The sequence below is a fragment of the Megalops cyprinoides genome, chromosome 2, assembly GCF_013368585.1.
Source record: "Megalops cyprinoides isolate fMegCyp1 chromosome 2, fMegCyp1.pri, whole genome shotgun sequence".
Taxonomy (NCBI): domain Eukaryota; kingdom Metazoa; phylum Chordata; class Actinopteri; order Elopiformes; family Megalopidae; genus Megalops; species Megalops cyprinoides.
In genome coordinates, this window is record NC_050584.1 from 12,668,624 (window position 1) to 12,679,845 (window position 11,222).

General features: G+C 48.5%; 1 protein-coding gene across 1 annotated transcript in view; it reads left to right on the forward strand.

Moving 5' to 3' along the window:
* tgfbr1b (transforming growth factor, beta receptor 1 b) overlaps positions 1 to 10,687 on the forward strand; it is a 33,007-nt gene extending 22,320 nt beyond the window's left edge. The window contains exons 3-9 of the mRNA XM_036520700.1: positions 567 to 803; positions 2,720 to 2,950; positions 3,395 to 3,562; positions 4,272 to 4,428; positions 6,919 to 7,043; positions 7,525 to 7,655; positions 10,289 to 10,687. Coding sequence (XP_036376593.1) covers positions 567 to 803; positions 2,720 to 2,950; positions 3,395 to 3,562; positions 4,272 to 4,428; positions 6,919 to 7,043; positions 7,525 to 7,655; positions 10,289 to 10,414 — 1,175 coding nt within the window. The 3' untranslated portion in view covers positions 10,415 to 10,687. The remainder of the gene's footprint in view (positions 1 to 566; positions 804 to 2,719; positions 2,951 to 3,394; positions 3,563 to 4,271; positions 4,429 to 6,918; positions 7,044 to 7,524; positions 7,656 to 10,288) is intronic.
* The last annotated feature ends 535 nt before the right edge of the window (positions 10,688 to 11,222 follow it).

Sequence of the window (11,222 nt, forward strand, 5' to 3'; positions counted from 1 at the left end):
CATAAAAAATAAGTTACATGCGAAAGGGTTGTTAAGGCGCTAAGTTTCTTCCTGTGTTTTTTTTCCCCGTTAGTCATACCTGACGCGGGAGCACACCTCCAGTTTTCTGAGGCCATGTGAAATGCTTTCGGGGGAAAAAACGCCACTCGTATCTATTCACTGCTGATATCACAGCAACAGTACTATGCAGCTATGCAGTGGTAGATAGAAACACATGGCTACAAAAGATAGCGTGAAAACATATGCTAACAATGCAAACATTTGTTAAGTGTTTTGTATTGATTTATATTTATATATTTCAGTATACTTTGAACTGTTAACAGTTAATATGTCATTCAATTTCAAGTTCAAATTTGCCTTAGCAATAAAAAAAGCCGTTCTTTGGTCATCGACCATCGTTTTGCGCTTTGTGACGGTTCAGGCACCGTTTAGGCACCGGTACTGTTTTAAAAGTATCGCTTTAGCACCGGTATCGGAAAAAAACCCAAACGGTACCCAACCCTAGTTAAGATGTTGGGTGATTGTACCCCCTGCACGCCCTCTAATTCTGCACCCTTTTCCCTCAGTGCCCCCAGAGAAGCCCCCTCCCCTCGGGCCGGTGGCGCTGGCGGCGCTGATAGCCGGGCCTGTGTGCGTGCTCTGCTTCGTGTTGGTGCTGGTCTTCTACATCTGCCACAGCCGCCCCGTCATCCACCAGCGCGTGCCCAACGAGGAGGACCCTTCCATGGACCACCCCTTCATCTCCGTGGGAACCACCCTCAAGGACCTCATCTACGACATGACCACCTCTGGGTCCGGCTCAGGTATGCATGTGCACGTGTTTATTGCCCGTGTAGGTGGTAATACCAACTAATCTTTATCACATCGGTCATCTTCTGGTTCTCTGATGTCCTGAATATATCTGACCCCTGGTCTCGACTGGATTGACCTGCCATAGCACTCTCTGGGCCCATAGTAACCTCCTACCTAGCACATAGTAACCTTCTCACCACTTTCAGTCTCTGATGGTAATGTCACTCATGTATTTTGGATGGCTTTATATCACATCTGTATTTAGGTAGTGTTTTGTAATTGCAGATTATGTCATTATTAAGCTACGTCTGCTGCTTGTTATTTCAGTACCTACACAGTATGTCACTCATCTTGTACATTACCCTGGATAAAGGCATCTCAGCTGATTTGCGGTTGTGATTATGTAAACAGTCATCACAATAACAGTCACAACCACAGTCACAACCGTAGAAATACTACTAATCACAGTCACAATAAACAAAGTGACCTGCCGGTGCTGGGAAGCGTTCCCGTGCTGATTAGTGGGGGACGCTTGTCACTGTTTGTCCCTGTGAGTGAGCGAGCGGGCCGCAGCAGGGCACGGGAGAAAGAGGGAGGCGGCGCGTGTAGGATTAAAGTGGCTTGGCCACAGAGCTGCGAGAGGTCAGGGAAGGAATGACCCTGTTAGAGGAGGAAGGAGCCAGGAGACCATGTTGCTGTTTGAGTTTGTTAAAGCCAGCGCCTGATGGCTTGAAAGCAAATGCATTGTGCTGGCCTTGGTTTGTTCTTTTTTTTTTTTTTCTATGCCTGACCCCCCACTGGGTTCTTTTCGTTTGGCATCACATGCGTGTCCCATAGGTAGACACAGGTCGGCACCCTCTGTTAAGCTCCCGGTGGCCTGGGCTGCCAGGGTGTGTGAAGGCACATGTGAGATCTCCACATGCATGCTCACTTTCTCTTTATAGCTCCACTCTCAGTTCCATTCTGTGGAAGGTGCAAAAACACTGAGCCTTTCTCACCCAGCAGGATAAAAAGCACCTCAGGTTGAGATAAGAAACGTCACGCAAAAGCCTTTGATTTGTACGTGCCACGCATTACCTGCAATGTGACGAGCGTGTCCAGCTAAACACCTTTCCCAGAGGTTCAGTTTTCAAATGCTTATGGACGGTGTTGTTATAAAAGTGGTTATTTTTGATTATTATGCAGCCGAAGGTGCCATTTATGTCTTTTTCAAAACGCAGACAGTCTTGGTTTTGATGTCATTGGTGAACTTAAATAGTAGGGGTGGGGAAAAAAACCGATTCATGATATATTGCGATTTTTTTATAGCACGATACTAAATATCGATACTTCTTCTCAGAATCGATACTTTCTGTGACATCATATGCGTAATAGTGGCGCTGCACTGCTGTATTGCTTTCACTGACAAATGTGAGCCAAGAGTGGCCGAGAATTCCACCAGGCCTATAGAGGGCGCTTCTAAATGCTTGGGCTACTGAATACTGTGACACGAATAAAAATAGTGCCAGAAAAATCGCAATAATCAATACTATCGAATCGCAATACTTGTAGAATCGCAATATATCGGAATCGCAATACGAATCGAATCGGCACCAAAGTATCGTGATAATATGGTATCGTGACAAAAGCATATGGTCCCAGCCCTATTAAATAGTAGGTAGCCTTTAAACAGGAAATGGACTCCTCCTTCAAGTGTAGGTGAGTTTTAAAGTGGTGGGAGTACTCAAGCTAGCTCAGATATAAAGTGTAAGTAAAGTTTAAAGGGATTGGGGGTGGAGGGGGGCTCAGACTTAGTGTAGTGTAGGTAAATGTTAAATGAGTGGAGGGGATTAAAGTGTAGGCAAGAGGATTCAAATTTACAGTGTAGGGTGAGTTTAAGGGGGTGTGGGGGGCTCCGTGAATAAGCAGGAGATTTTCCCTCCCTCAGGTCTGCCCCTGCTGGTGCAGCGCACCATCGCCAGGACCATCATCCTCCAGGAGAGCATCGGGAAGGGCCGCTTCGGCGAGGTGTGGCGCGGGAAGTGGCGCGGAGAGGAGGTGGCCGTGAAGATCTTCTCCTCGCGCGAAGAGCGCTCCTGGTTCCGCGAGGCCGAGATCTACCAGACCGTCATGCTGCGCCACGAGGACATCCTGGGCTTCATCGCCGCCGACAACAAAGGTCAGAGGGCCAAACGGAGGAAAAAGCCCCTCCGTTGTTAGACCGCGTTGCGAAGTGGAACCTTTGTGCAGTTTTCTGTCCATCGGTCGGTCACAAGTCAAGTTACGTACGTTCCTAGTCTCAAATCATTCTCCCTTACTTGTCTTAATTGTTATTCATGGCGCTGTGTAATATCTGAACAGCGTGCAATCTGGCAATAGCGTGATCTTTGAAACCCTGAAGTCTGTTTGAGTGGCAGGTGTTTGGTGTGAAGTCAGTGCTTAACCCGCTGTGGAGGGACGGCTCCGGTATTTATAGCGCCAGAGTGACGCCTGCGCCGAGCCCAGCTGCTCGCTGTTCTGTCGGCCCATCTGGAAGGCCGCTGAGCTGCTCCGCTCCGCTCCGCTCCCATCCGCTGAAACGCTCACCCCCCTCCCCTCCCCCTGTTACCCCTCTCCCTTCCAGACAACGGCACGTGGACGCAGCTGTGGCTGGTGTCCGACTACCACGAGCATGGCTCGCTCTTCGACTACCTGAACAGGTACACGGTCACCGTGGAGGGCATGATCAAGCTGGCGCTGTCCACGGCCAGTGGGCTGGCGCACCTGCACATGGAGATCGTGGGGACGCAAGGTGAGCGCCGAGGGGCGGGGCCCACCCAGTGACTGAAACCGCAAGCACGCACGAAAAGGCACGTATGTGGTTTTGATATGTTGCTAGGGATGCGCTCTCCCTCAGGGAGGCCGCTGCAGAATAGCATTAATGGCGCGCTCTTCCTGTCAAACAGTCCCATTCTCATGTTGTCCCCCCGATATAGACTGACACAGACACTCGATGTGCTGGTCCAGGTTAGGCAGTGGGGGGTAATGACGCCATTTGTTTCTCGAGCGGAGCCGTCAAGAATGTGGCAAAGCACTCTCCGAGGGCGGGAGCACAATGCAGGAGAAGAGTGTGTGTGTGTGTGTGTGTGTGTGTGTGTGTGTGTGTGTGTGTGTGTGTGTGTGTGTGTGTGTGTGTGTGTATGTGTGTGTATGCACGTGTATGTACATGCCTGTGTGTGTGTTTGTGTGTGACAGGGACAGTAAGTGATTTGTGGCCTGTAGCTGTAGGGCTGGTCTCTTCGTCACCTTAGTGCCAGTCAGCACTTGCGTTCCGTTGGTCTTAGTAGGCCTCGGGTGGGGCCTGCTGGCTGTTCCATTTGCAGTGTTGCTAGGGAAACTGGACGTCAACAGAAGCCCCCGCCCCCTCTTTCCTGAGGTGAGGTGGCACACAGTCATGCTCCGTTGGCGTTGTACACGAGATAGAGGCTCACCGTGCCGTCTAACCACTCTCTCGCTCCAAGGTAAACCGGCCATCGCCCACCGCGACCTGAAGTCCAAGAACATCCTGGTGAAGAAGAACGGGACGTGCTGCATCGCCGACCTCGGCCTGGCCGTCCGCCACGACTCGGCCACAGACACCATCGACATCGCCCCCAACCACAGGGTGGGCACCAAAAGGTAAGCGCGCGCCGCGATGACTCAGAGGGAGGCGGGGTTCCTGTCCGCATCCTGCAGCCTGCCTTCCTGTCCCGGGACGGGACAGCACGCGAGGCGGCGAGCGAAGCGACTCTGGCGGTGTGCATGAGTCATCGCTGGCTACGTGGCGCACATGCGAATGTGCTCGCTGCAGCAACCCCAGGGCCTAGCGCATTCAGCTGTAGCATCCCTGACTGGGTAGGGGACTCACAGTGCCACATCCGTCTGGCCAGCACTGTCGTGTAGTGGTAAGGAGGTGGGCTGCTAGTTTGACATCATAGTCATCCTTGACATCCTACGGCTGTTGCATCCTTGGGCAAGGTGCTTAACCTTCATGCCTCTGTATCACTGGAGTGTAAATGAATGAGGTGAAAATTGTAAGCTATGTAAGTCAGTCTGGATAAAAGCTTTTGCTTGGCACACTTAATGTAATGTAATCAAGCTGTACACCATAGCTTTGTCTGTGAAATCTGCATGCAGGCTTACTCTTGTAACACTGTTTTTCCTTCTCAGTAACTCCTCAAGGTGTAACAAATATAAACTGTAAATCAGAGCATAAATCCCCTTGCTTTGTGGTTCGGGGAAAGTAATGCTGTCTTTGAATAACTGCTGCTTTTTGAAAACAAGCTGCCTGTTAAGCATGAATAACCGAAAGATTGCACCAGGGCCATAAGAATTGTAAAGGTTTTGATGTTCGTTTGACATTGGTTTCCTTTGTGTGAAAGCGGTCTAGCCATTGGGTCATTATGGAGGATTGGATACAGTGAGGCTCTATGAATGGCGATGGCTCCTGTTATTTGAACCAGTCATTGTGTGTTGCTGAGAAGAGCACAGTCCTTTTATTGGTCGGTGCAGTTTATGGACAGTACTTGATAGCTCTGCCCCTTTTGGGCTGTACAACATTTCAGTCCATCACTGTTAGAGACCTGGCTTTGTAACGGTACTTTTGACAGGGCCGCAGCTCACTGTGCGGGCCCCTCCTGACAGAGAGAGAGAGGCGGAGCCTTGCGCAGCTTTGACATAAGCTGATGTGACAGCAGGGTGGGAGGTCCTGTGTTTACTATGCTCTACCTATCCCGACCCTCCCGTCCAAACAAGCAGGAGGGGGCAGAGGTCACACTGTCTCCCACTCTGAGGACAGACTGAAGTCTGGGGCCAAGAGACGTGTCTTTGCAGGCTGTGCAGAGAAATGCATTGAAATTCAGATGGTTTTGCTGTCAGAAACTGTTTGGAGGCTGTTCATTCATTTTCCAGTTTTGGTGCCTGAAGAACATTTTCCCAGGAATGATGTTATCTTTTCATGGTCCTGCCTTAGCTGTTTTTAGCTGTCTGGTCCAATGAATTCCACCTGGATTCCAAGGCACCTGTGGGAACTGGTGAGCCGTTACCTAAAGGAGAAGTATAAAACATGTTGATGTAATTCCCCATTTGATGCCTTGCGCCCCATTTCCTGTAGGTACTATGTGCTGTGTTGCATGTACATACCTGTGAGACCGAAAGGTTCACGAGTCTCGTGGCTGGCTGGGTCAGTGCAGTGGGACACCTCTTAGGAGCATTCCGGGACAAGCTCCGCCCGACCGGGCACTGGAATGCATCTGACCCAATGGTTCTATTATGGGCCAAGATTAGTCATGCCCGCCTTTCCTTGTCATTCAATTTACATTGAAGTAAAAAGCACAGTGTCCCTGTGCAATCTCTGTAAACAAACAAAAACTCAGTCTTACCCAGCGGAGATGGGGAACACTTTCAGGCATCCCTTTATTTTCTCCCTCACTTATTTCTGTTGGAAATGAATTCCGTTATTGAAAAAAGAGAAGCGGTTTTTGCTCAGATGTGTTTAATCCCTTGCAAGGCCACCATATTGGAGGGAGGAGGGGGGAAAAAAAAAACACATTAGCTTTATTCATTACTGCGATGCACAGCATTATGGCTCGAGAGGATTCTTTCTCTTCTCTTTCGATTTTTCAAACAAGTCGCTTGTTTCTGTTCTCCAGCCAGCAGACTTGCAGCAAACCCGCCTGTTGCTCCCGCAGTGGAACAGAGTGTTCTCGTGTTGAAGCGTGCTGTTTAAGGAGAACCCGACTGAGCTCGGTGCTGGTGGGTACACGATGTCGCCTCGTAGGAAGCACTCCTACGGTCGCGGCCGGCAGAGCCGGAGGCGTCTTGTGTCCCTTTGATGTCATTAGAAACAGGTGGCGGGGCAGAGCCGGCAAGAGGGGAAACCCCCGGCTGCTCTTTGGACATGCCCTCCAGCGTGTTCTCAGAGGTCTCCGGCCTCACTGGTGCGTCGAGTCAATGGTCATGGTTTTGGTATGCAGTAACAGAACCGAGCTGGAAAACGGCATATGTGAAATGAATGCAGCAGGTGCGGGAGAACACCTCGGTTGCTTTTCGGTCACAGCACACGCTTGGAAAAATCCTGTGGAGTCATTTTGGGATGGTCTCCAATGGGCTTTGTGTGTCTCTCCACAGGTATATGGCCCCAGAGGTTCTCGACGATTCGATAAATATGAAGCATTTCGAGTCCTTCAAGAGGGCAGACATCTACGCCATGGGCTTGGTGTTCTGGGAGATCGCGAGCAGGTGTTCCATCGGAGGTAAGTCCTTGGCTCTTCACCTGCTAATCAAATTTCCAATAGCCTAACTGGAATTTATGAAGTTTCAGGGCTGAGATAGGGATGTCTTTCTGCAACTCACTCTGACTACTTTAAATGGCTTGTTGATTTGAGTTTTCAAGGTTGCTTATTCTGTCCCTTGGAGCTGTTTAATTAATGTGAGAATATTGTGAATCATTCATAGATTTTTCTCTGAAGCCTCCAGAATCTGTTTGCTCTCAGTGATGTCATTACTCTGGCTGAACAATATACTACTAACAATAAATTGACTGGGAACATTATATTTTATAACCTTGTCAGTTATATTGCAGTGCATCATCCCATTAGCCTGGCTTGCGGTCTCTTCTGGTTGACCTCTGGTGCCTTCCTCAGGCCTGGTTGTTTTCTGGAAGCTGCCGCAGTGGATTGGTAGTGCGCGGTTGGTGGTAACGGTGGTGTTAACGGTGGGCTCCTGTGCACGCAGGCATCCATGACGACTACCAGCTGCCATACTACGACCTAGTGCAGTCGGACCCCTCGGTGGAGGAGATGAGGAAGGTGGTCTGTGAGCAGAAGCTGCGGCCCAACATTCCCAACAGGTGGCAGAGCTGCGAGGTGCGTCTCCAGGGGGATGGGAATGGGGGAGAAGCATTTAAGCCTAATAAGCCATCCACATTTTGTAATTGAGAATGTGATGGAACAAGAAGAAGAAACACATGCGCCACTAGGAAAAGGGTGTCATATCATTTTCCTGCACAATCTGCAGACATCTGTCTTTGTGAGGGAGGAGTAACCTGAAGTCATCTACACTGCAGTAATCTAAAATCCCAGTTGACAGATAATGTCATTTTTCCTGCAGTTTTTAGGCTTTAAGTTGCCAAATCGCATCGAGTTTTCAGTCTGCTTTACCTAGTGTCCGCATTGAACTCGTCTTTAAAAATCTGAGACGCTGAGGTTTTTTTCCCCATTGTTAAACATAAGTTTTGTGTTCATTAATGAAATCCATACACCTGTCCATGTTGATAAACCTCTGGTGTCATCCGAGCCGCGGTCCCGGAAAGCCCGCACTCCCCTGAGGGCGACAGTGGGGGAAAGTGCCCCGGCCCACATGCATTCTCACATTTCCTCCCCCACCCCTGCCCTGCATCACGCCAGAACCAGACGCCCCCGCTACTCCGCTCCATCGGTGTGCCTTCTATTGCTCGGAAACAGGCACAATTAGATTAGCCCCAATTTACAGTAATAAAAACCACCTAATCTAATATTCTACTATGAGTGCGCGATGGCTGCCAAACTGTTTAAGGAAAACACACCATTGATGACATGAGTGCTGAATGTTAAGCAGACGTGGTCTGGTTTTTCTGTCTCTCTCTCTCTTTGACGAGGAGAAAAGGGGGCCGAAAAAATCGAATTTAAGCCAGCTCAACGCTAAAGTGCAAATTAAATAAAGATAAATGGTTCGCCGTGCGACAGCCCCACATATGGTAACATTTCATTCAGGCGTTCTGGAGGAAATATTATTTAATGACTAGTGGAATAAGCAGATGGTTTCTCGCCACAGTTGTGTTTACAAGTTGTGCGGTAAATGCTCAAGTTTTGTAACGTGACGCTCCGTCTTCAAACGCGACCCAACCCGCACGAAAACCCAAGAGGAAGTGCTTGTCTAGGCAGCCTGTCTCGGTCAAAAAAAATAGAAGAAATAGCTGTGAGACCTGAAGCTCGACCAAGATTAGGTCCGCTGCGCTGTTGTTTGGGATTCAGGCACTGTCCATGATTCAAGATACACTTCATAATGACCCTGTTCAGGTATGTTTGTCAGATTCACAGCTGTAGGCTGGAATACAGATCTACCTGCATTAGGGAATTTGTATTCTGTGAAGATGAGAGCAAGCAGGTCGTTTCCTCGAACTGTGGAAAAGATCATACTTGGGATGCGTGTTCAGTAGGACTGTGCGAATAGTGGCTGGGAGCTTTTGGCTGCTAGTGGGGTCTGGAGCGCAGCAGGGGTGTTACAAACACAGCAAGTACCCAGACAGACGTGTACCGCAGTCAGACTCCTTGCTAATACACAGCTCTCTGTGCGGTTAACAAACCAAAAACTCTGTGATAACATCTCCAAAGAGAAATACTGAGACAGGAGTTCTGCATCTAAGTGACTTTGATCTGTTTAACACATGTTCTGTTGCTTGCCGTTTAAATGTGTATAAAAAAAAAAAAAAAAAACATGAACGTTTTGTGGTGAGGCCAAGCCAAAAGGGAAATACTGATTCTTTACCAGTTTTCATCACTGAGTTTCATTGTTTTCAAACCTTGAACTCAGTGGGGACCCGCAAAAATAGGATAACTCAATGTCTGGTGGACGGCTTGCAACCCGGCACCGCGAACACAACACAAATCTTCTGTGTGCAAAACATATGGTCGGTTTGCTGGGTTTTTTTCCATGTTTTTTCCCCGTGTACTTATGTAATTAAGTTAATTCACTTGTCAGATTAATAAGGAAAATTTCCACAGTAATGTTCCATTCCCATGTTTGTACCTACTTAAAAGTGAGTGCTACTATTCAAAATATTAGCCAATTAGAGATTATGTGGGTGTGGAGTACTTTGGGTTCTGGCCTTGTCCAAATGCCAGGCTACATTAGCTATTTTTGTAGCTCCATAATTTGAGTTATGCATTCAAAAACATTGTTCCTCATTTTTTCCATATGTTTCGTTTCTGCAGCATTTTTGCAACAAACAATGTAAACAATATAATTACAAACCAATAAGAAAATGCACAAAAGTCAGAGTTTTTAAAACAGATACTGGATCCTCCATCTTTGAGATCAGTAGGAATAAGGTGTTTTTCCATATTTATTCGTATTTCTGTGAGTCCGTGGAGAAAGCTTTCATACTCCAGCAGGTGTTCTAGACTACCCACAAAGCACCCTGTTTTGACAATGCCTAAAAACCTGTCACTTGGAATAACGCACATTCTTATTGGTCAGTTCTGTTTCTGTTCAGTAACTAGGTGATTTCCCCAAAATAGTAACATGATGAAACCCACCTATATGAACGTGAGTTTTGAAGCTGTGACCTTGTGTAATCAGAGCAAGGGTCCCTTCTGGACCAGAACCAGAGAACGTGTGAGTAGGGAACAGTAAAGGATTCGGAGTGAAACTCTCCTCGCTTTCGAGTGTCGCCTCGCGGCTGCCTCCATGTGTGCGCGTGCTGTAACAGTGTTGCCGTGTCTCTCGCCCCTGTCCCCAGGCCCTGCGGGTGATGGCCAAGATCATGAGAGAGTGCTGGTATGCCAACGGGGCGGCCCGCCTCACCGCGCTGCGCATCAAGAAGACCCTGTCCCAGCTGAGCCAGCAGGAGGGCATCAAGATGTAACCCAGGGGCGTCCCCTCGCTTACTGCGGTGGAGCCAGTCCCCACGCACTTGCTCTTCTTCTTTTTTTTTTTTCTTTCTTTTTTCTCTTTAAAAGAGGAAGAAAGCCGAACAGTAAACGTTCTTTTTCTAAATGGTCTTGCGCGGACGCCTGGACTCACAGCTCTGTGAACTGGGGAGAGGGGGGGGAGCGTGCTGCACTTGGCCAAGCTAGCTGGCTAACCGCGGCAGGACCTCGGCACACGCAGAGAAACTGGAACCCCTCCCCCCCTGCCCCCCCCCCCCCCCCGACCTGCCCTGCCTCTCCAACCCCCCCAAATCTGTGAACTCGAAGAACCTACATTCGTTCCGGGACTCCTGTAAGATGCATCTCGTTTTCAGCAACACATTTGGGAAATCTGTTGGTAAAGCAACGTACAGGTGAGAAAGTGCTGGTATGAACGTTTTGGTGACAGGTGCTTCAAGGTAAATAAGTAAAGGTACACAACTCGCTGTGGCGGGCGGGGTGCTGGCCCAGTAAAAACAGTGTTCTGCGAGAATGGAACGAACTGGGTTTTGGTTTTTTTTTTTTTTGTTTAGCGTCAGGTACATAATCTGCATTTTCATCCGTTTCTTTTTCTGCCTTGGAGAGATAATCGTTTGCCATTGGATCGTCTCTTGAGAATGTATTGCACCCCCCCCCTTCTCTATTCCACAGATCAGCGTAACTTATTTCTTATGATTTTTTTTTTTTTGCAAACAAACTGGACACAACCTCATTCAGTCTTGGCAAACATGCTGTGACATATGCAATACAAATATATATATTTTA